At 46.3% G+C, this 25,948-nt stretch overlaps 1 protein-coding gene across 3 annotated transcripts in view; it reads right to left on the bottom strand.

Annotated features, from left to right (window-relative positions):
* The window catches only part of KYNU (kynureninase), a 940,604-nt gene that overhangs the window by 215,987 nt on the left and 698,669 nt on the right, over nt 1–25,948 (bottom strand). For 2 of the 3 annotated variants that reach the window (XM_086957469.1, XM_086957471.1), the window contains one exon: nt 10,223–10,321. The exons of the other annotated variant lie outside the window; for it this stretch is intronic. In XM_086957469.1, coding sequence (XP_086813595.1) covers nt 10,223–10,321 — 99 coding nt within the window. The remainder of the gene's footprint in view (nt 1–10,222; nt 10,322–25,948) is intronic. 3 annotated transcript variants of the gene reach the window in all.

The raw sequence follows: 25,948 nt of genomic DNA, 5'->3' as shown, positions 1-25,948 counted from the left end.
ACACGTTATGTCACTCTGCATCACTGCACTCTATGCCACTCTATTCTACTCTGCCCCATTGTACTCTGTCACTGCTCTCTGTACTACTCTACTCTGCACCACTCTACTCTATGTCAATGCACTGTACACCACTCTACTATACACCACTCTACTCTGACATTTCACTTTATGTCACTCGACTCTGCAACTCTGGCTCCCTCCACCACTGTACTCTTTGCTGATCCACTCTAAGCCACTCTGAAGTACTCTGCACCACTGTAGTCTATGACACTCTGCGCTCTACTCTATGCTCCTTCAATCAACTCTGAAACAATCTACTCTATGCCACTACAGTCTATACCACTCTATTCCACTATGCGCCAATCCACTCTAAGCTACTCCACTCAATTCTATACCGATGCCCTCTATGCCAATGCACTCTACACCATTGCTCTCTACACCACTTTACTCAAAACCAATACACTCCATGCCACTGCACTCTATACCAATCTACTCTGCACTACGGCACACCACCACCTACCAGACTAGCAATCAGTGTCTCATTGGTTCTTACACACCCCAATGATTAGACAACCCAGAACATGAACTTAGAACACCTCAGGTCACGTGGAACACATGAACACTCTTTCGTTATACTAACATATCAGTCCAGAACGAGGAGTAAATGATGACACGTGCAGGTTTGAAATATTTATTTCTAATGCATTGTTCTCAAGCACAGTATCTTGGCTAATACAAGCAAACATATTATAAGCAACAAGGTTATCAGCATAGTTACTAGTCCATAAAATAAAAAGGGTAAGCATGGGCGAATTTTGCGAATCTGGCGTTCGCGAATTTGCGTATTTGCGAACTCGCAATCCGCAAAATCCGTGAATTCTCGCGAATTTGCGGATTTTTTTTGTGTTCGCAAGGGTTTCTGCCAGTTCGCGAGGGTTTGGTACCAGTTTGCAATTGCGAACTTACTTGTCGGCTCGCAACGGTCACGACTATGTTGTTTCTACGTCTGGTTCATCATCACAGGTTCCCAGCACCCTCTGTTTCACCACTGCCACCCTCTGTTTCACCCATGCCACCCTCTGGTACATCAATGCCACCCTCTGGTTCATCATCACTGTAGATTATGGGGGGGAAAAGCAAGCACACATGCCCTGCTTCAACTGACATGAATTAATTTGGGGTTGGTTTATTAATGTGTCATTGTTTTAAAATTCCAGTCTGGCACCTGCTTCCTTATCAGTAATTTGCTTTCTGTGCAGTGCATTTTTTTTCCAGGACCTTTGTGGCCTACTTGTAGCTATTCTATGAGCCTGCTGTGAGGGTCCGAGCAGGGTCATACAACTGTTGCAACTAGCAACTGAACTCTGGAGGGGCCCCAGTCAGGAAGCCCTACAGGGAATGGTTACTAATAATAATGATAAGTTTGAACTTTTGCACCTGCTGAGTGCTTTCAGTTTGTAAAATTCGTTTTTCTGCAGAACAGAAACTGTAATGCCCCAAACAAACATAGGCAACTGAACTCTGGAGGGGGTCCCCAGGAAGTACTACAGGGAATGGTTACTAATGATGAGTGAACTTTTGCACCTGCTGAGTGCTTTCTGCAGAACAGCAACTGTAATGCCCCAAACAAACATACTTATGAAAGTTGATTTCTAATCAAAAATCCAAAAAAGTGCAGGCAAATGTCAACCTGAGGAGTTATTCTGATAAAAATCATCACTTTCAGAAGGTCTATGCTGCTTGCTAGTGGAATTCTTGTGCAGAATTGCAAATTTTGTAATTTCGCGAGTGCGAGATTGTTGCTGCCCGCCGCACCTACATGTTCGCAATTGCGAACTCTCGCAATGCGTCGCCAAACTCCCGCGGGATCCCGCAGCAAGATCCAAAACGGCGCAGCACTCGCAAAATATCGAGAAAACAACTCGCCAAACGCTGAATGACGGTAAGTGAACGCCGCAAAATTGTATCACCAAGAAAAAAAAATCCGCTGCGTGCGACTTTGCGGATTTTCGGTAAATTCGCGAGCGTTCGCGGATTGCGAATTTACCGAAAATCCGCAAAATCCGCGAGCGGAACGGATTTTCCGCCCATGCTTAAAAAAGGGTGAAAGCATGTTAAAATGCTAAAGGGAAAAGGTCTAAATAGAACCTCAGTCTTACCCTCCCTTGATAGTATATTATATTATGTTATAGAAGGTCTTCTTTGGGTTTTAGCAGGGCAGCCCCATACCTCTGGTCTTAGTAGAAGGGGATCACATCATCTTCTACTCCAACTCTCTGCATGCGGATATTCATCAAGTGTGTGTGCATGCTGTGCGCAGTGCATTAATTAACGTGCCAAAAGTCAGAGTTGGCCATGGCTGCCTATGTGTTATGTCTAAGACGTGCGCTGATCAGACCGAAAAACAACCGCTGTGTTGAAATAACCTTGACGGCTTCGGCACTCACTGTTCAGACATAGCTTACTAAGCAAAGCTGATACTATAGGATAACATATTATTCTCGAGTGAAGCAAAATATTCTACTATGCTCAAAGCATTAATAACATTATGTGCCGTGTGCAAAAGCAGCAGAGAGATAAAATGGCGTTTAAACTCCTAATAAGCTCATGCTACCTTAACACAGTGTAAAGGCTAATCCTATCTACATGACACCTCTACTCTATGCCACCCTACTTTGCGCAACTTTGCTCCATGACACAGCACTTTACCCCTTGCTGCCACTCTACTACACTCTACGCCACTCTAATCTACTGTGCACCTTTGCACTCTACGACACTGCACTCTACACCACTCCAGTCTAGGCCCCTCCACTCTGCACCCCTCCACACCTCAACCTGCACTCTACGGCAATGCACTTTACATTACTCCTCTATACCACTCCACTCTACCCTGCATCATTCCCCTCTATACCACTTCACTCTACTTTGAAACAATTTACTCTATGCCTCTGCACTCTATACCACTCTACTCCACTCTGCACCAACCGACTCCATTACAGTCATTGCTGTGCTTCTATACTTTACACCACTCTACCTTACCTTGCCCCTCTCCACTCAACTCTGAAACAATCTACCCTACACCCCAGCACTCTATGCCACTGCACTCTATGCTAAAGCAGTCTATGCTATGCCACTGTACTCTAAAACACTGCACTCCACACCAATGCACTCTATACCACTTTACACAAAACCAATGAATATGCCAATGCACCTACAACTACTTTGCACTACTGCACTGTATGCCGCTATACTCTACAATATTCTACTCTAAGCCGCTGCACTCTACGCCGATGCATGTTGTGTAACTCTGCAGCACTTCACTCTATGCCAGTCTATTCTACTCTTCCCCATTGTAGTCTGTCACTTCTCTCTGCACTATTCTCCTCTGCACCACTCTGCCCACAAATGACCACACACTTCACAACCCTGTAGTCTGTTACTCTACTCTGCATGACTGCACCCTATGCTACGGCACTCTACTCTGCACCACTCAGCTCTATGCCACTCTACTGCACCCTACACTACTGCTCTCTAAACCACTACACATTAGGCCACCATACTCGAATCCACTCTTCTCTACACCCCTGCACTCTACCTGCACCCCTCCACTCTAGGCCACTTCACTCAACACCACTGTAATTTTCTCTGCACCGCTCTACTCTATGCCACTGAACTCTACGCTATTCAATGCCACTGCACTCAATGCCAATGCACTCTACACTGCTTTACACAAAACCAATGCATTCTACACCACTGCTCTCAGCGCCAATCTACTCTGCACCACTGCCACTACACTCTATGGCACTCCACTCTATGATGCTTTACTGCATTAAACTCTTCTGTACTCACACTCTACTCCACTCTATGCCACTCTACTCTTATGCTATGTCATTCCTCAACACTTCTCACCTCTACTATGCTACACACAACTCCCTCTATACCACTGCATGCAGTGTTGCTCCACCCTATTCTATGACACACTAATCCACTCCAATCTATGCCACTCCACTCTATGCCACTCCGCTCTGAGAATCTACATCTACTCCACTGTACACCACTCTACTCTACAACTCTCTTCTCCACTCTACAGAAAAAAAACCAAGCCACTCTGCTCTACACCACTCCACAACAGTCTATGCCACTCCACTCTACTCAACTCTGGCACTGTGGTCCACTCCATGCCACTCCAATCTATGGCCTTCCACTCTATGACACGCTACTGCCTCCACAACACTGTAGGCTACTCCATGACACTGCACTTCCCACCAAGCCACTCAACTCTACTGTACACCACCCAATAACACTCCAGTCAACTCCATTTTATGACATTCAACTCCATGCCACTCTTTTTTAATCTAATAAAGTTTAGCAATGCTGAACAGCACCCATTCTTCTGGTGTATAACATTGCTAAAGCATATTGGCAAAGCCAATAGCTCTTGAATAGGCAAACCTTTTGGCTTTGTTATTGGTTGTTTGTTTTTTGCGATCCACTCTCAGAATCTAGTAATCTGGGGGCAAAGCAGTAATAATGTCTTGTCCTGAAGCACCATAAAGTCAGGTTTCTGTAATAAAGATAGCACTGGGACCATGGTCAGGGAAGCAAATAAAAATGTCCCAGTGATGTTTTACTAACGAGCAACAATTTTGGTTAAAAAACTTGAAGCCACCAAATTCTGGGAAGATTGACCTGCAAATGCCTACGTTGGCCCACTGATGGGGCACAGGCTCTGAAAGTGTGGGGAGGTGGGTGGTTGTAAAGTTGCAATGTGGGCAATTTCTTTCTGTTAAAACTAGATCTAAATCATGAAAGTAGGACAGTCTCCTTTGGTGATGGGACGGAGGGCATGTATTTGAGAGGCAGAGTAAGTGAGCCTACCTTTAGACACAGAGGCAGAATTTCTGGCCCCTGGACCCCTAACAGGGGCAGGGACAGATGGGCTTGCTTTTGGTGTGCCATCAGCGCATCAGCACCATGGCCATGTTTGCACGTTTGAGCACTAACCACTCTGTGCAATTGGCAGAAAATAATGGCCGTCAAGTAAATTATTTCTCCCCAACTTAATTACCAGTAAGATGTATCAGTTCACCTTGGGATTGAATGTATTATATCTCAGTTGTCGTCTAAAACGGCTTTTAAATTCCTTCTAAGATTTTGGAATATTTTCAGCCTGATTTATTGGTTTGGTGAATAGAGAATAGTCCATCAATACAGGTTAGCTTCTGCGAAATTTAGAACTGACCACCAGCTCAGTTGTCACCTCTGTACAATTAACATAACTACCATGACAGCGGTTCCTTTGTTATTTTATTTTTTTGTCAGATAGCCACCATTGTTTCTGATGGCAATGCATAACCAAGCGTTTAAAATGTTTGTGTTTTTCAGAAAAAAAATACCAAAGCCAACGTCCTTGTCTGAGAAACAAAAAACTAATGACCCCCCACCCCCTGAGAATTTACAGCCTGATTCATGAAGCAAAATTGCGCCCGCAATCGCTGCAAAAATGCAATTGCGGGCGCAATATCCGTAATCGGGATTCAACATGAAAATAGCGAATTCGCAAACCCATAATTGCGAATTCGCAATTAAAATCGCAGAATCCCGGTAGGAGAGCATTAGCGAATCGGAAAATGCGACAGTCCACGGATTCTGCGAAATAAATAGCGAATTCGCAATACTATCGCAATCGGCATTCAAGAAAAATCGCAAATAGCGAAAAACCCAAAAATCGCAGTTTGCGCGGCGCAAATTAAGGACAACTCAAAGCAGGTGGTAACCATAAAAGCCATCAAAAATTGTCTTTCAAAAAACCGTTGGCCAATCAGTAACAGGTTCAGGCCTGACCAATCACACATAAGGACAATCAGCAGCAGCATTAGGAGTTTCACAATGCCAGGAATGTACATGGTGGTCAGGCGTCGAAGGCTACAGCGAGCAGCACGGAGGAGACGCAGGATCCAGGACAGGATTTTCCGCCAGCTGGTCACCTTGCTGGGCCAAACCAGAGAGCAGATATATGCAAAATACAGGCTGAATGGGGAAATGATAATGCAGCTAATACAGGACCTTGACCCCCTGATGCAGAACCCAACAAGGCGTACCAATGCGGTGCCTACACATGTGCAGGTATTGTGTAGCCTGCACCTCCTGGCCTCCGGGAGCTTCCAGGGGATAGTAGCGGCTGCTGGGGGGATATCCCAGCCCACCATGTCACGCTGCCTCCAGACTTTTGTTGACGCTATGCTCACCCAGCTACACCGTCACATCACATTTCCCACCAGCCAACAGGATTTGGACTTGACCAAGCTACAATTCTACAATGTAGCCCATTTTTCACATGTACTCGGATGCATAGACTGTACCCACATCGCCATCTGCCCACCAGCTGCCACGGAGTATATGTTCTGCAATCGCAAGTCATACCACTCCATCAACATACAGATGGTCTGCAATGCTAAGACATACATCACTGACATTGTGGCCCAGTAACCAGGGAGTAGCCATGACTCCTTCATATTCCGGCACAGCGGCCTCCACACACGACTGGCCAGGGGAGACTTTGGGGAAGGACACCTACTTGGTAAGTACACTTTGTCGACAATGTCACATTGCTATTAGGTAGCAGCGCAGCACAGGCAATCACCCTCTGCTCCTCTCATTCAGGTGACAGTGATTACGCCCTCCGTGAATACCTCCTCACCCCATACCTCAACCCTGCTACACCCCAGCAACGGGGCTACAATCTTGCACACATACGGACAAGGAATTGCATAGAAAGGACATTTGGGCTGCTCAAGAGCAGGTTCCGCATACTGCACAAGACAGGTGGGGCCATGTATTACAGTCCTGCAGTGTGCTGCCGCATTGTGGCTGTCTGTGCAATACTACATAACATTGCAACCAAGCACCGGATACCTGTCAACATCTCTGGCAGTGAATCTGAAGGGGACAACCGGCCACCTGCACATGCGCGCCATGCACGCGGGGAGAACCCAGCTGAAGGCCACAGACGTCACAACCACATCACAGTGAACAGTTTCTAGTGCACCCTCTTCCCTCACCCCACAAATCACAAATGCATACAAAATGTAATAATGACACAACGCTAATGTGTGCTGGAAAAATAAATATAATTGTTTCAATCACAATAATGGTACCACTTCAACTTTCTTCTTTACTAACAGTATTACTGCATACTGCTGTGTCAAAGGACAGGGCAGGCTTATACGAAGCCTGTGCCTGTAATAGTCATATGTAGTCAATTGCGCCTCCTGCGCGTTCCACCCAAGCGCCTCTGAGGCTCATCCTCTTCCGGGGCACCTGTACCCGCCGTGGGCCTGGTGCTGCGCCTGAGTGGCGCGACTTGTGAGGCAGAATGGCTGCTCATGCTCGATGTCCCCTCACTGACATCATCACCCCCAACAGTGGCAGGTAGAGCAGGAGGATGTAGTGCTGTCACCGCCATGGTCGGGTGCTCCAGGACCCTGGTCATATCCTCACAGCACTGGATGAGTTGGTGCTGCTGTGCAAGGGACCGCTGCGACAACTGTGATGTTGCATTGGCTGCAACATAATTGGACCTGCTGTAGGCGGCCAGCCGGCTCATGAGCTGATGGTGGCGCCGGCGTGCTGCGTTGCGCTGAGTTGTCATCGCTGCAGTGTTGGCCTCCATGGCTGCAGTCATGCGGGCCATTCCCTCCCCCACACCTGCCATGGCTGCAGTCATGTTGTCCATGCGGTCCCCCACACCTGCCATGGCCGCCGTCATGTGGTCTATGCGGTCACCCACTCCGGCCACATTGCGCCCAATCTTGTACAGCTGGAGCTGTATGGCACCTTGCTGCCGTGCCTGGCGCTGATGGATACGCAACATGCGTCTTTCGATGCTCATTCGCGCCGGCCCCTGTCCATTGCCCCTCCTGCTGATTGCTGCATTGGTGTGCTGGCGAGACCTGCCACGCCTGCTCTGCTCGCCTGACACAGTGGCTGGCCGCTGTGTTGCCCCAGTCGCGGGCCCAGATGTTGTAGCACCAGCTGCTGGTGGTGTGACAGCAGGCGTTGCTGGTGTGGCAGGGACTGGAGGCACACTATTCGCGGGCCTGGCTGCGGCTGTAGTTGGTGCACCAGACACAGGGGGCACAGTAGTTGCGGGCCTGGCTGCGGCTCTAGTTGGTGCGCCAGACGCAAGGGGCACACTGCTGGTGGACCTGGCTGCTGGTGTTGTTGCTGCGGCAGGGGCTGGTGCCTGTGTTTGTGGTGGCACCTCCTCCTCCTCCTGGGCCTCCTCATCTATTGCAAGCCTTTCGCTGTCGCTGCTTTCAGCGCCACCTGTGAGGGTAAGTGGACGATCATTAGTTGCATGTATCTGTCAGACGTGCAGTTGCTACATGCATGCTGGGTGACATTCCCTGACTGGCTGTGGCTTTGCGTACTTTGGAACCTGTCTGGCTGCATTGTGGTACTACTACATTGTGGCCACACTACATGTCCCACAATGCTTCAGGGCATTCCCTGATGTGCAACAATGGCATGACTATGGAACATTATGGGAGCCTATATGGTCATGGACATTCATAGGGGACAGGGTCGCAGTCGCATGCCACTTACATTGGGTGTCTTGGGTGGGGCGGGATGAGTCTAGACGTGTGAATCCAATGCACCCTTCCCTCTCAAGGGTATCTTCCACTTGGTCCTCCAAGGGTGTGTTTGGAGGGACTGTAGGTCCTCCCCCTCCAGTGCCCGATGCCTCTCCAAGGCGCTCCGCCACCTTCTCTTTGGCACGACCTCGGAGGTCGTACTATCTTTTTTTAAGTTCGTCGAGTGACCTATCGGCCACACCCACGGAGTTGACGGTGGAGGCTATTCCCTGCCAGATCCTCCTTTTTTCCTGCTCCGGGATCCTCCTGGAGTCTTTGCCAAACAGTTTGGAGTGGTTGGCCACCACCCCTTCGATCAAATGCTCCAGCTCCTGTTCTGAAAATTTCAGCTTCCTCTTCCGCCCTGTGGTGTTGCTGGGGCCAGGAACAGGTTCCTCAGACATGGCAGCAATGTTGTTGCAGAGTAGGAATCAACAGTAGTATAGCAGGAGCTCTCCCACTTGCTCACTCGAGGTATGCCTCACTGTGGTGAATGGGGGTGGGAACTGGCTGCTTCCTGGTTGTGATGTCATCACGGTGCTCGAAATGCGACTACCCGTTTTCCCGATCTCGCGATTTTGCGATCTTGCAATTAGCGATATCGCAAATAGCGATATCGCTATTTGCGATATCGCAATTCCGACTCGGGTAGCCGGAAATATCGATTTTTCTGCGATTATCGTTAATCGCAAACGGAATTCGCAATTTTTTGCTATTTGAGAATCGCAAATCAAGTTTTTCATGAATCAGGCCGTTAGTCCCACGGTGTGGGAGGGTCTTTATGTTTTTTCTGTCCCTTACTGCCAGTCTTTTCCTAGAGGTGAACGACAGGAAAAAAGGCATTTGACCATTCACCCTAAATAGGATGGGAACTCTGTCAGGCTGTTGGAGGCAGTATTCCTTCCAAAGACCCGATGGGAGCTCCTGCAGGAAAACCAAGGATTTAGCGTGCATGGTACTCCATCACATTTAGGATGAAGTTTACTGTTTGCCCAAGTTTAAATCAGGTCCTCTATGTCGGTATTCTGTCAACTGTTTTAATTACGCCTCCAAGATGATGGAATGTTATGTTTCATGCAAAGTTTTCAATTCCATTTAATTCTATCCAAGACTGACTTCTATGAAATACGACAAATTTTAGTCGAGTTTTTTCATGCACAAAGATTTTGAAATTTTTTCTTTAGGATTTGCACGGAAGGTGCACAAATACATCTTCTCTGAAAAAAAGCTATTACGTTTTCAAAACCAATCAACCTAGATTGATGCAGCATGGGAGCGTGGGAGATACTGAAGTGTTTGCACTGGCATATAGAATCAAACTAAAACATTTATTTATTTCAAGTATGCAGAGATATTTAGATAATGTTCAAACAATTCTTTTTGGAATGAGAATCCATTGTTAAACCAGAGTGAGAATATAATCTAACAGATATTTTTGTCCTAATATTATGCAGCCGTTTACATAAATTCAGAATTTTCCATGGTTCATGTGTATGCAAAATGTAACAGATTTTTGCATTAATCGTTTTAAATCATGACTTTTACATAAAAAAAGGACTGCCATATAAACTCATTCGCCGCCTTACCTTGTAAGAACACCAACAAGCAAAATCAACTCCCCAGTCGTGTAAATAGAGTTCCACATTTCCAACAGCATGTGCCAGGTCAAAACCAACAAAACAGCCCTACAAATAGATAAAACAGTTGCCTATGTTTAGATTTTATAGAAAAAGGAATTTTCGATATACTCACTTTTAGTTTGTAGTCAGTATATTGCCTATAAAGATGTCTAAGGGGCATATGTATCAAGCCCTTTTCCCCTTCGCAAACAGGCCCATATTCTCAGAGTTGGCCAGTTTGTGAACTGTAAAAGGCCTTTTGGGATGTATCATCCCAAAATTGTATCACAAATTTGAGAATCGCAAAATTTGCGATTCTCTATTTTGCAATTACATTTAAGGAATCGCAAATTGCCATTCCTTAAATGAAATGTATGAAGCACCTAAGTGGTGCGATTTCTCCTTAAGAAATCACAATCTACCACCAACTTCAAGTTGGTGGTTATTTGCGATTTTGTTGAAAAATTCACTTTTTTGCATGGCCTTAGGGCATGTATATGCGCCACATGTGCACAAATGCTCATTTCAGGGGTCCATCAGGGTGTCCTTTGGACACCCTGGCTCCCGTGAAATTGCTTTCTCAATTTGCAATTCTTAAATTAAGAATTGCAACTTCAGAATGTCTTCTCATTCATTCCTATAGGCCTCCTGGCCCATAGGAATGAATGGGCAGGTATTCCTAAATTGCAAATTGCAAATCGCAATTAGCTAATCACAAATAATGAATGCCAAGAAATCGCTAACTATTTGCGAATTTTTTAATACATCTCCTTTGCGGTTCTCAAATAGCGATTCTCAACAAATTCGCTATTTGAGACTAACAAATAAAGTATTTGATACATATGCCCCTAGATGATTACATAACAGTATACAACGGGGGTATTCAATGGTGTTTAGATTCTAATTTATGCAAAATAATGTTTACTGAAGCAACGCAAGAAAAAATGCAATAGAAACAAATAAAATGTCACCTTTAGTAGTTGAATGACTACATATTAGAGTCTTATTAATACTGTGGCTATTGAGTCTTGTTAGTGACAGTGGAAAACATGATGGTCAAGTTAGTTAAGTAACAACAAAAATGCCTGTGTTGAAATCCACGCAAAGTCTTCTGTCAAGTACGAGACTTATTGAATCAAGTATTCATCCAACTGAGACAGAACTGATATTTTTCAGGGTTTCATCACACCTCGCATTCCACTAGCATCATCACTGCTATATCATAATGAAGCATTCTACACTACATAACAACTAAACAAGCTGTTATCAGTTTGAAATCTGCACTGTGTAGATTTTCACCAATTAGATGCAAGAGCAATAATGCTTCATTCGAGCAAGACATACATTCAAGGACACAAATATAAAGTACTGTGATAACAGTGGCTCTTAGTGTGATGTTGGGCAGACCGTCTCCGACAGGGCATCAGTGGCTGTCCACCCGGCATACAGGGCATTGGTCCGACCGCTGCATTATGATGCAGACGGTTGCACCACAAATATTGAGGGGTAGGACCACCACCACTGACAGGATCCAAGAGCCCACCGGAGTAACGTCTGAATCCTAACGCTACAATGGAGGAAGTGACTGCGCAGACACCGCAGTATGGATTCGGGTATCCCTTTCCTTCTGCCTTATCAGGACGGTCCCACCACCATGAAAAGGCAGATGGAAAGGGATTTTGGCGGCCCCAAATAACACCCACATAGGCTACTGTTCAGTAGCCCTGGGGCATGTAGTCCACCCACGCACATTCATGCCCCATGTACCAGGCACCACATGGTGCCTGGCACATGGCGCATGGATGTCCAAAAAGTGCTCTATAACACTACGGCTTGTGCTGCAGGCCTTTTCCAGGGAAGGAGCACAAGTTGCAGTGTTATAAAGCTTTTTTCCACCCGCCAGCCTGACGGACACATGGTATTGTGCGGTCAGACTGCCACCTGCCTATCAGGCAGTCTCCTTACCGACGCGATGGCAGGTGGTGGTCTGACTGCCTGACATCATAAAGATGGCCAGTATCACTATTTCAGAATTTATATATTTGTGTACTCCAGGTTCACGGTGGATTATTGTTCACCATATTTTTAGATCTCTGCTTGCCTGCCTATACGTTCAGAGGAGGAACGTCATTTCATTTGAAGCCACTGTAGGATTCATGTGCACAAACTATGTTTAATGCAGCTGCTCAACAAACATTTTTTTTTTTTAAATAGCCTGAACTCCTGTATGTTTTCTCCCAGGATGTGAGAGTCATTTTAAATGTTTCCTGCTCAGGGCTGCATGTTTTTCGTGGCTGTCTCAATCAGGGAAAAAGTACATTAGAATATCCACCCTAAATAGGCATTTAGAATAATGTCCCTATTACCATGGGGCAATCAAACCCAATTTTTTGCCATTAGAAACTGCGAGGGCTCTGCCAGTACAAACATAACAGTAATTCTGACAGTAAATATAACAGGTGGGTAGTCACTTTGGTGCCTTTGTGTGGAGTACCGTGCCCGCCAATAGATAAATAATTACCAAACTAGTCAGTAGGCTCAGTTATAAGTCACATTATTGGTTTACCATTTTCCAACTGGATCAATTTCAATCCATAGTATTAGTTACAGAATTATTTTGGAGCTATATATTGCTTTGTTATAACTTTGTAATTATTATCTTTAAAAAACATTACTGTTTTAAATAGAACATAATTTTAGTGTTCAACGAGTACTTACGTAGAGGCACATATGGCCAATCAAGAAGCAATTTTACAGTGTCAAATGTCCTCCAAACTAGACATTATAGAATGACTTTTCCTCTTAGACATGCTTTCTTAGGAGGTATTGCCGGACTAGTAACAAAACATGAAAGATAATGCATAGGCTAACCCACAGAAGTGTTTCCAGGACTTGAAGATTCACAATGCATAGGATGTTTAAGTCCGGAATATAGGCCTCAATATGATGACGGTCAAATCGCAACTGACTGACCATTGGTTGTGGATTGACCTCTGGTGCAATAGTACAACTGGTCGGGGACTGACTGACGCTTCTGACGGGCTCAAGGAGCCCGTCGGACAGTCGGTCAGAATTTAACCCCTTCGATGCTCATGACGAGCTCAGCTCATCATGCAGTACACTGGTCATGTGCTTATAACGAGCTGAGCTCGTCATGAACAATGGGATTTCAAGGAGTTCAACACTCTGGAGAAATTGCCTTAGCATTGAAGGTGTTAACACCATAAATAGGGTGGTGCCTGCTCTGCGACTGCCGTAGGGATTACAATGTCCCTTTCAGACAGCCTTTGAATAGCAGGCTGACGGCCATAGGGGGTCCTTAGCAGGGCCCGTCCCTCAACGTCATCCGATTTGAGGCCTGGTGGGCACCTGTGGTGCCCTCCAAACATTTAAAAACATCAATTTTTCCAATCCCTTTTCCAGCCACAGCACAAGCTACAATGGAAAAATTGATGTTTCTAACCGCCTCATAGGCAGCCACATCCTAATTTGTCAGATGGAACCTCCGATTACTAGTAGGTCGGTTTCCATTCTGAAACAATGTCGGTCGGACGCACATCTGACCAGCATCATAATAAGGCCCTAAATAATTAGGTGGCCTACTCAGCAGCATGGGTAATTACAAATGGGTAACAGAACATAACTCAAAAAGTAGTCACTGCCTAAAGAGCAGGCATAGTGATGAGAAAAACCATGAAGAACAAGTGAAAACATTGAGCATTTATAGCCTGATTCATTAGAAAAATCTAGGCTGTAAACTGCTTTTTTAAAAGTAAATTCACATTGTGAATAAAGGGGATTGTTAAAACAAAATAATTAGAAATAAATTAAGGGCTTAGCATAAATTATACATTATTTAGGGTTTATGAAGCAAAGAAAATAAAAGGGATCCAGAGAAAATATCAAAAATTTTATTTTGTCATACATAAATATTTAGTTTGAAATATTGTCACACAGAAATATTGTGTGCAAGAATATATTTGTTAAGAATATCGATTTTAAGGTAACTAACATTGATGTTAACAATATACAAATAATATAGTTTGCTAAATTATTGTTGTTAATAATATCGCTTTTAAATTATGTTTATGTATTTTAGTATGCATTTTAATTGCATATCTTATACATTGTTTGCATAATTATTGTTAATATTTTTAATATAGATTTTAAATTTAATGTGATAAATTTTTTTGGTTATTTATAGTGCTGTAATGGGTTTTGAAGATGTATAGGGGTACAGGGTGGGAAGTAAATTAATTATAATTGATTGATAATTCATTTGTAATTGATATTTATCAAATAATTGATCATTATTTATGTTAATTGTAGAATTCATTTTTGGAAAAGTTACGTTTCAGGTGCAGGTTGTTTATTTTGTAGAGGTACAGGGTGGGAAGTAAATTAATTATGAGTAATTCATTATTAATGAATGATTAACATTAATATTGTAATTGCTAATTAATTATGTACATTGTATAATGCATATTTTTTATGGTGTATTTTGTATGGGTAAAGGGTGCTTAGGAAATGAATTATAAAATTTAAAAAATAATGTTAATTTATAATAATGATTGAAATCATAATTTATTCTGTAAAATATATAATTACGTATATTAGGTGTGAGTTGTTGCATTTGTAGGGGTAAAAGGTAGGAAGTTCACTAAATATAATCAAATTATTATTAGTTAATTAATATGAATTGTGTAATTGTTGATTAATGATGAACATGGTGTAAATAATATTTTATATTTATATGTTAGGTGTGGGATGAGTGGTTGTAGGGATACATGATAGGACAGTAATTTAATATATATGTATATATCTGGTGCCTGCCACGGTGCATGAAAATACATGGGGGTACCATGGGTGCTCCCCAGTGCAGCAAAACCCTCTGCCCCAAACAAGGGGGGTTGCAACGGTCCCTTGGAAAGACAATCGCTAGCCATGGTAAGGCCTTCCAAAAGCCACACCCTCCGCCAGGCAACCGGGATGATTGCCTTTGGTGGTGAAGCGGCGGACGGACTTTGCATCCGCCGCGGTACCCACCATCATCCTAATTGGGCAGTGGGTAAAATGCTCAGGGATGGCGGAACTACCGGCGCCCCATAGTTTGGTATTTTATTTATATTATTATGTGTAGTAATCTATGATATGTATTAATCATTGTAATACATATTTAATTTGTTTAAAAACATTATATATTTAAATATTTATATTTTTTGTTGTTTAGTATATTTCTAAAATTATTTTATTTCATGGAATGGAATTAGTCTGCTTCTAATGTTGCAGAGAGTTCAATGGGAGTATGTTAGACCTGACATCATTGGCATGAGTCTCCCTTCCATTTTGACAGATTGCCTCCTCTGTTTTGATATGTTTTGGCTGGATGTATGCTTTGGGAACTGTGCCACTGCTAATCCGTGCCACAGTGCAAGTGTTCCCTATGTTACATTAATGTACTAATTGGTTATTTCATGATTGGGTTATTTAATTTATCTGTCAGCCCCTAGTACAGTGCACCATGTGTGCCCAGGGCTTGTAAATCAAATGCTGCTAGTGGGCTTGCAGCACTGGTTGTGCCATCCACAGAAGCAGCTTGTAAAGTGTGTCTCAGGCCTGCCATTGCAAGGCCTGTGTGCAGTCTAGCACTGCCATGTCGACTTGGCCAAGTGCACCCACTTGCCAGTCCATAAACCTTCCCTTTGCCTCATATTAGACACCCCTATGATAGGCACCAAGGCAGGGTGCATTGTAAGTATGAGGTAGGACATGCTCTGATGTGTGTAGCATGTTCTAATAGTGAATTACAGCCATTTTCGTGTTTCACTATTGAAGGCTACCTGTTTTCATGGGCCAGACTGGGCAGTTAGATTATTACATTCTTAAAATCCTAACTGACTCAGGAAACATGGTAGAAATTCGAATTTAGTATGCCTGAACTCAGAATAATACAATACATCTTTTAGTGAAGTTTATTTATAACAGTCTGTGTTTGCAAATATCACTTTCAGAAAGCAGGTATTTACATGCCTAACCATTTGAGCTTGCCTCTGCTGGGTTGTATATTCCTTGTCTGAGTTTGTGAGTGACAGGGCTGGGGGATTCCAGGAGACAGGCTGGGGCAGCCCGGTGGTGAATAGAGAGATCTGCATCTAGATGGGAGGGAGGAGTTTCACCTGGGACTTGAATAGGGCTGGGCCTTCCCTCCACAATGCTCGCTCCACGCCCTGTGACTTGTCAGATGTCTCTGCCCTGCACTGTGAAAGGAGAGGAGGAATCATGTCAACAGAGTGCTCCAGAGCTGTATCTTCCCTCCCCTGTGCTGGCTCCACCTCATGTGGGGCGGCTGATGTTTCTGCCCTGCACAGTGAAAGGAAGAAGAGAGTCATGTAAACAAAGTGCTCAGGAACTGGTTTGGACTAGGCAGAGGCCTCTCTGCCTTCAGAGAACAAAGGATTGTGGGGTATAAATATTGGGACCATGATCCCAAGAAATTAGATCACTTCTGGAACAAGAAACCTTTCTGCCAAGGAGAAGAACCAAGGAAGCTGCAGGAGTTTGGACTGCATCCCTGCCAGTGTGTCTCCCACTTTTATTGGCCCCAGATGCGGAAGAGTTCAGATACTCATTGTAGGACCTGTCAAACTTGTCAGGCACGTGGGCAAAGTGGAAGGAGGCACAAGGCCCCTCTCAAACCTTTCCCTGTAGTCAATACCCCCTTTGAACAGGTGGGGATTGACATTGTGGGGCCACTGGACCCCAAGACAGCCATGGGCAACAGGTTCATCCTGGTCTTGGTGGACCACGCTACCCGGTAACCGGAAGCCATTCCACTCAGAACAGTGATGGCCTCCGTAGTGGGACGTGCACTGATGGGGATCTTCTCCCGTGTGGGGTTACCCAGAGAGGTTGTGTTTGACCGCTGTACAAACTGCATTTCTAATTATATGAAGTCTCTGTGGAAGGAGTGTGGTGTTACCTACAAGTTCACCACTCCTTACCACCCACAAGGAAATGGGCTGGTTGAAAGATTCAACCGGACCCTTAAAGGCCTGATCATGGCTCTTGAAGAACCAATGAGCCGTAAGTGGGATGTCCTCTTGCCATGCCTTCTGTTTGCCTACTGAGAGGTGACAAATGCAAAAACAACAGTTGATGGACAGAATGCAGAACAATGTCATACATTCACCCGAGTACAGAGATCTGGGCCTAAATCCATTGTTTTTTTGCACTCCACACTACCCCAGTTCAGACATGGCCATATGCAAATCAGACTTGACCCTGTGCCACATGGGAACAGTCCAGCCCGAACTGCCAAGCCATGTCTTTCCTGGACCGGAATCAGACATCCTAGGACCGGTTTCTGGCTATCAGCCGTCTTCAGCCAGGATAGCTTGACTCCAGTGGTGTGCAGAGCATGGGACTCACGTCTGAGCATACCCATCCCACTCAGGGTGACCAATGCAAAAACAACAGTTGATCGACAGAATGCAGAACACTGTCATACATTCACCCAAGTCCAGAGATCTGGGCCTAAATCCATCGTTTTCTGCCCTCCACACTACCCCAGTTCAGACATGACCATATGCAAATCAGCCTTGACCCTGTGCCTCATTGGAACAGTCCAGCCCAAACTGCCAAGCGTATGTCTTTCCTGGACCGGAATCAAGCTTTCTAGGACCAGTTTCTGGCTATCAGCCATCTTCAGCCAGGATAGCTTGACTCCAGTGGTGTGGAGAGCATGGGACTCACGTCTGAGCATACCCATCCCACTCGGGGTGACAAATGCAAAAACAAAAGAGAGGTGCCACACAAGTCACTGTGGTTCATCCCCTTTGAGCTTTTTTATGGTCACCCGGTAAGTGGACCTTTGAGTTTGGTCAAGGAAGGCTAAGAGCAATCTCCCAGGAAACCTCCCCAGGATGTATATAGCTACATGCAGGCCTTCAGTAACCAGACTCAGAGATCTCGCTCAGGCGAATCTGGAAGCCAGCCAGGAGAAAATGAAGCGGTGGTACGATCAGAATGCCACTCTGATTGAGCTTCAGCCTGAACAGAAAGTTTGGTTCATGGTATCTGTGGATCCTTGTGCGCTCCTGGACAGGTGGCCCGGTCCATATGAGAAGGTGGAATGCAGGAGTGATGTCACTTACTTGGTGAATTTGCGGACTTCCAGGAACCCCTTGCGGGTCCTGCATGTTAACCGCCTAAAGCCCCACTTAGAAAGGTCCGAATTGGGCATGCTCCTGGCGCCAGATGATGGAATGGAGGAGGAAACCAAGACTCTTCCTGACCTCCTGTTTGCCACAGAGCAAGATGGGTCAGTGGATGGTGTCAGCCTCTCTGCCACACCGACCCCTGATCAGCAGCAAGCTTGTCATCAGCTGTTGGGGCAATCCTCTGATCTATTTTCCTTGGTTCCTGGTGTCACAGAGTGGTGTGTCCATGATGTGGACTCCTGCGAAGCACAAGGCTTACAGAGTGACTCACAAGGTTAGGGCTTACATTAAGGAGGAAATCTCCAAGATGTTTGCTTTAGGGTTCATTGAGACTTCAAACAGTCGTTGGCCAGCCCAGTGGTCTTGGTCCCAAAGGCTGCCTCGCCGGGTGCCTCACCTGAACTCCGGTTCTGTGTGGACTACAGAGGGCTCAATTCAGTCACCAGGACAGATGCACACCCCATCCCAAGAGCTGATGAGCTCATAGATCGGTTAGGGGCTACACAGTACCTCAGCACGTTTAATTTGATATATCTGGGTACTGGCAGATCACCTTGACTGATGGGTCAGCATTCTCCACACCAAATGGGGACTACTAATTCCCGATTATGCCCTTTGGGATGAAGAATGCACCTGCCACCTTTTAGAGGTTGGTCAACCAGGTGTTGGCTGGGCTGGAGGAGTTCAGTTCAGCCTTCCTGGATGACATTGCGATGTTCAGCGCCAGTTGGGAAAAACGCTTGCAGCACCTCTGGAAAGTGTTGATGGCACTGCGCAAAGCAGGCCTCATGATCAAAGCAAGTAGGTGCCAGATCGGTAGGGATTCCTTGGTGTACTTGAGTCACCGGGTAGGAAGCGGCCAGGTGGCGCACCTGCAACCCAAGATTGATTCCATCCTGGCATGGGAACCCCCAAAGACTCAGACACTGGTGCCAGCCTTTTTAGGACTCACGCAGTACTACAGGAGGTTTGTCAAGGGGTATGGCAATATTTTTGCACCCGTGAATGAGCTGACTTCCAGGAAGCAGCCCAAGAAAATGAACTGGACTGGACTGACACCAGTCAGAAGGCTTTTGACGCCCTGAAGACTGCCATGTGCGCAGCACCCATGCTTCATATGCCCAACTTCTCAAAAGAATTAATTGTACAGACAGACTCTTCAGAGCATGGTGTGGAGGCTGTTCTATCACAGATTAATGATGAGGGCCTAGACCAACCTGCAGCCTTCATCAGTAGGAGGTTACTTCAACGGGAACAGAGGTGGAGTACAATTGAGCGTGAGGCATTTGCTGTCATCTGGGCGCTGAAGAAATTGAGACCGTACTTGTTTGGGACTCACTTCAGGGTTCAGACCGACCGAAGGCCCCTCAGATGGCTGATGTAGATGAGGGGTGAGAACTAAAAGTTGTTGAGGTGGTCCATTTCCCTACAGGGTATGGACTTTACGGTGGAACACCACCCTGGTACAGAACAAGTCAACGCTGATGATCTGTCCAGATTTTTCCACCTTAGTGAAGAGAACTCTCAAGGGGAAGGGTAGGTATCCTCACATTTCAGCTGGAGAGGACACATGTTAGACCTGACATCATTGGCGCGAGTCTCCCTTCCATTTTAACGGATTGCCTTCCCTGTTTTGATATGTTTTCGCTGGATTTATGCTTTGGGCACTGTGCCACTGCTAATCAGTGCCACAGTGCAAGTGCTCCCTATGTTACATTAATGTACTAATTGATTATTCCATGAGTGGGTTATTTGATTTATCTGTCAGCCCCTAGTACAGTGCACCATGTGTGCCCAGGGCTTGTAAATCAAATGCTGCTGGTGGTCTTGCAGCACTGGTTGTGCCACCCCCAGAAGCAGCTTGTAAAGTGTGTCTCAGTCGACTTGGCCAAGTGCACCCACTTGCCAGTCCATAAACCTTCCCTTTGCTTCATATTAGACACCCCTATGGTAGGCCCCAGGGCAGGGTGCATTGTAGGTATATAGTAGGACATGCTCTGATGTTTTAGTGAATAGTGAATTACAGCCATTTTTGTGACGCCATTGAGAGAGTTTTTCAAAAGAACAACGGTCCTAAGCTTAGAGCTATTTCTGAAAAAAATAAAATAACATATAGACCACAATCGGACAATATGTACAGTTTTCTTATACCCAGCCGGGCAAAGAATTTATTTTGGGAATATATGACAAGAAGTCAATTTATACGTTACATTATCATATCAAACATAGTAGTGTTTGAAGTAAGGCACAAGCCTGTGCCGTACTCAGCAGGATAGAAAAAGTTGTGAGAAAAGGGTGCAGAAGAAAGAACAGTTTACATCAGGCAAAAGAAGGGTTGAGCAAGACCTGGTACTGCTTTCAGATTCAAATTGGCAGTATTCCCTTTAGTAGAGCATACAAAAACGAATAACAATCACAGAAATGTATGTCTACATAACAGTGTCGACTGCGTTTCGATCCCGTGCTCTAAATAAAAGGATCATCATCAGGACTTAATATATGCCTGGAATATCATAGAACAATTAAGCCAAGGAACGGGTTTGAAGAGGCGCTTTCAATTTTCCAATGGCCACAATTTTCGTGGTCCACTCAATGCGTCATGTGATGAAAGTCCAAAGCCATTAAGTGGGTCCCCCTTGTTTATTGTAAAGCCATTGAGAGAGTTGCCATCGCATCACCAGAGAAGCGTCAATCAATCAATCAATCAATCAAAGACATTTATAGAGCGCACTACCTACCCATAGGGTCTCAAGGCGCTTGGGGGGGGGGGGGGTAGTGCCGCTACTGCTCGAACAGCCAGGTCTTGAGCTTCTTCCTGAAGGAGAGGTGGTCTTGGGTCAGGCGCAGGTCGGCCGGGAGGGAGTTCCAGGTCTTGGCGGCCAGGTAGGAGAAGGACCTTCCTCCTGTGGTGGCTCTGCGGATGCGTGGGACGGCGGTGAGGGCGTGGCTGGCAGATCGGAGGTGGCGTTTGGGAGCGTAGAAGTTGACGCGGTTGTTGAGGTAGCTCGGGCCTTGATCGTGGAGAGCTTTGTGTGCGTGGGTAAGGAGGCGGAAGGTGATTCTCTTGTTGACCGGGAGCCAGTGCAGGTTTCTTAGGTGTCCGGAGATGTGGCTGTGTCGTGGGATGTCGAGGATGAGTCTGGCTGAGGCGTTCTGGATGCGCTGGAGTCTCTTCTGGATCTTGGCGGTGGTTCCGGCGTAGAGTGCGTTGCCGTAGTCCAGTCGGCTGGTGACGAGGGCCTGGGTGACGGTCTTCCTGGTCTCTGTGGGGATCCACCAGAAGATCTTCCGAAGCATGCGCAGGATGTTGAAGCACGACGAGGAGACGGCGTTGACTTGCCTGGTCATGGAGAGTGAGGAGTCCAGGATGAAACCCAGGTTGCGTGCGTGGTCCGTCGGTTTGGGTGCGGTGCCCAGGGCGGGGGGCCACCAGGAGTCGTCCCAGGCGGAGGGCGAGGAGCCCAGGATGAGGACCTCCGTCTTATCTGAGTTCAGTTTCAGGCGGCTCGTCGTCATCCACTCGGCTACCTCTTTCATCCCTTCGTGCAGGTTGGCTCTGGCGGCGGCGGGGTCGTTGGTCAGGGAGAGGATCAGCTGGGTGTCGTCGGCGTAGGAGATTATGTTGAGGTTGTGTTGGCGTGCGATGGCCGCGAGGGGGCTCATGTAGACGTTGAAGAGAGTGGGGCTCAGCGAGGATCCTTGAGGGACGCCGCAGATGACTTTGGTGGCCTCTGACTTGTACGGTGGTAGGCGGACTCTTTGTGTTCTTCCGTCGAGGAAGGAGACGTTCCATTCTAGTGCCTTCTCCTGGATTCCGACGTTGCTGAGGCGTTGCACTAGGGTGCGGTGGCAGACCGTGTCGAAAGCCGCGGAGAGGTCTAGGAGGATGAGGGCCGCTGTTTCGCCGTTGTCCATCAGGGCTCGGATGTCGTCAGTGGCGGCGATGAGGGCGGTCTCGGTGCTGTGGTTGGCACGGAATCTGGACTGCGATGGGTCGAGGGATCCATTTGTCTCGAGGAAGGCGGCCAGCTGTTTGTTGACGGTCTTTTCGATGACTTTGGCTGGAAACGGGAGTAGAGAGATGGGGTGGTAATTCTTGAGTTCGGTGGGGTCTGCTGTAGGTTTCTTGAGTAGAGCGCTGAGTTCGGCGTGCTTCCAGCTCTCGGGGAAGGTGGCGGTGTCGAATGAGGTGTTGATGATGTCCCGCAGGTGGGGTGCGATGACAGCGTCGGCTTTGTTGAAGACGTGGTGAGGGCAGGGGTCGGTCTGAGATCCGGAGTGGATGGAGTTCATAATGTGGACGGTGTCTTCGGTGTTGACCGGGGTGCAGGCACGGAGGGTGGTGGTGGGTGGTGTTGCTGCGGTCGTGGCGTGCGTCGGTTGAGTGCTGAAGCTGTTGTGTATGTCCGTGATCTTGTTGTGGAAGTAGGAGGCGAGGGAGTTGCAGAGGTCTTGCGATGGGGTGATGTCGTTGTTTCCGGCGTTGTGGTTGGAGAGCTCTTTCACGATGTTGAAGAGTTCCTTGCAGTTGTGTGCGTTGTTGTCCAGTCGGTTCTTGAATGCAGTTTTCTTGGCGGTGCGGATCAATTGGTGGTGTTTCCGGGTGGGGAGCTTGAGGGTGGTCCTGTTGTCCGGTGTGGGTTCCTTTCTCCAGGCTTTCTCGAGGGCTCGGCAGTTCTTCTTGGAGCTCTTGAGTTCGTCAGTGAACCATGGGCCTCTCTTATTGCCGGGTCTGCTGGGCGGGATCCTCAGAGGGGCGAGTTCGTCTGCGCATTTGCTGATCCACTTCGAGAGGTTGTCGGCGGCCTGGTTGGGGTTCGCTGAGCTGGCCGGAGGGTGCTGGCTCAGGGAAGCGGCGAGCTGGTCGGCTGTGATCTTGTTCCAGCTTCTTCGGGCAACCTGTTGCTGGTGGTGGTGGATCGTCGTTCTTCGGAAGGTGAAGTGGATGCATCTGTGGTCCATCCAGTGGAGTTCTGTGGCGTGGCTGAAGGCGATGTCTTTGCTGGATGAGAAGATGGCGTCGAGTGTGTGTCCGGCGAGGTGGGTGGGGGTGGACACCAGCTGCTTGAGTCCAAGGTTGGCGAGGTTGTCGAGCAGGGTGCTGGTGTTGCAGTCGTTGTTGTTCTCCAGGTGGAAGTTGAAGTCCCCCAGGAGGATGTAGTCGGCGGAGGGGAGGGCGTGCGGGCTGACGAAGTCGGCGATGTCCTCGCTGAATTGGGTGCGGTGTCCCGGAGGTCGGTAGACCAGGGTGCCTCTGAGGGTGGTCTTCGGGTCGGTGTGAATCTGGAAATGCAGGTGTTCGGGGCCTTTCGCGGCTCGAAAATACAGAGTCTTCGCAAGGCTGCTAGGGCGTCATTGCATCGTCACCGCATCACTGCATCAAGGGCGCCATCTTCTCGCTTCGCAACCGGATCGTGGCATCGCATCAAGGCGCCATCTTGCGCACCGCAATGGGCCCGCAGGCCGAGAATCTGCACATCACCTCCGCACCGGTAAGGCTCACGACGAGTCTCCTACTCTGCGCAAGCATTGAGGAAGGACGCAACCGTCCCCCCGGGGTCACAGAACCGACGCATCTCCCCTTTTGCAAGCCTTTTGTTCACTTTGCGTTACGCATCCAGTTGCTTTGTTGAGAACTTTGTCGCATTTACCACCAACTTGAACTAGGAGACTTTAATCATCTTCTAAGTGATCTTAAGTGTAGTGTTGTGGATTTTTGTTGTTTGTGTTCTTGTTGTTTGAGTTCTTGTGTTACGTCTATATTAAGAATACTTATTTTTATGAAACCTGTGTTGTGTCCATCTGTAGTGTTATTACTTTATTACTGTGTATATTCACAAATGCTTAACACACTGCCTCTGAGATAAGCCTGTATGATTGTGCCAAGCTACCAAGGGGTTGAGCAGGGGTTATTAAGGAGTGTAATCCCATAATCCTGACTTAGAAGTAAGAGTCCCTATTTAGACAAAAGTGTATACAATTGCCAACTAGAGACCACCAAATGTAACAGAGTAGATATATTTTACCCCTCTGTAATCCAACACTTTTCGTACTGTTGAACTTACTAGAGGGGTAATAATAAATTTTACTCCTCCGCAATCCAAAACGTTACCTACTGTTCACTGACTGGAGTGGGAATGCTAAGATTTACCCCTCCCCAATTCAACACTTTCCCTACTGTTGCATTGACTGGAGTGGGAATAATAAATGTTACCCCTCCGCAATCCAACACTTTCCGTACTGTTGCACTGACTGGAGTGGTAAAAGTACATTTTAGCCCTCTGCAATCCAACACTTCCTTTACTGTTGCACTGGCTTGAGTGGTGATAGTAAATGTTACCCCTCCACAATCCAACGCTTTCCCTACTAATCACTGACTAGAGAGGTAAGAGTAAATTGTACCCCTCCACAATGCAACCCTTTCCCTACTATTGCACTGTGTGGAGTGGGATTAGTGAATGTTACCCATCCTGAGTCCAACACTTTGCTTACTGTTGTATAAAGTGTACTGGGAATAGCGTATGTATTATCTGTAAAGTATTATTGTTTACATTCATATTATTATGTTTTTGTGTATTTAAAATATAACATTTATAATTATTAATGTTATACTATCTAATATATTTTTAGTACATTTTAATTTTGTATGTTGTTTTCTTTTCGTCCTCCATGTCCTTGGTGCAAGAAGGCACTTGCAGCATAGAGGGAATATGAACACTTGCCAACCAACTGTGGTTTTAATTTTCTTGGATTCGTGCACCGCAATGAAGCAACTCACTGGAGTGATACTAATGGCACTACAAAGACCATCAGGCTCGGGGAGAGCCAACGCCCACTGAAGCAGGTGGTGGGAATTATTAGTAGTGCGGATGCTACGTGCGATTTTGAACTTTGAAGCCTCTGAAGAAATGCTCAAAGGAGAGTGAAACGCGTCAGGCAGAAAGATTCATGGACAGTTTTTCATCCACTATGCTGTCACTTGCACGCAATAAACGAAGATGAACCTTTATGATTTGTGGCTCTTCTATGTGGGGAAACTCGTAAGTTGTATATATATATATATATATATATATATATATATATATATATATATATATATATATATATATATATATATATATATATATATATATACATATATATATATATATATATATATATATATATATGTATAAATATCACTTCCTTATGGCTCTCTCCTTCCCCAATACAGCGCTACAGATGTGGTCGCGTCGCTCCTGCAGTTGAGCCCAACTGCTATATATCAGCACAATTTCTCTCCCCTCAAGGGCAAGAATATGGAGTCGCTTTTCAAATCAATTCCAGCATTTCACTGCGTTAAAGGTTTCATGGTGATTTATTTATCCATGGGGTCAAAAAAACAACAAACACCAACGCGTTTCGACAGCGTCCGCTGTCTTGCTCACGGTCAGTTTGTGTGCAAGGCTCACACTGTTTTAAAACCTTCCCCACA

Source organism: Lissotriton vulgaris, chromosome 2_1, assembly GCF_964263255.1.
Source record: "Lissotriton vulgaris chromosome 2_1, aLisVul1.2, whole genome shotgun sequence".
Taxonomy (NCBI): domain Eukaryota; kingdom Metazoa; phylum Chordata; class Amphibia; order Caudata; family Salamandridae; genus Lissotriton; species Lissotriton vulgaris.
This window is presented reverse-complemented; position numbering and strand designations above follow the sequence as displayed.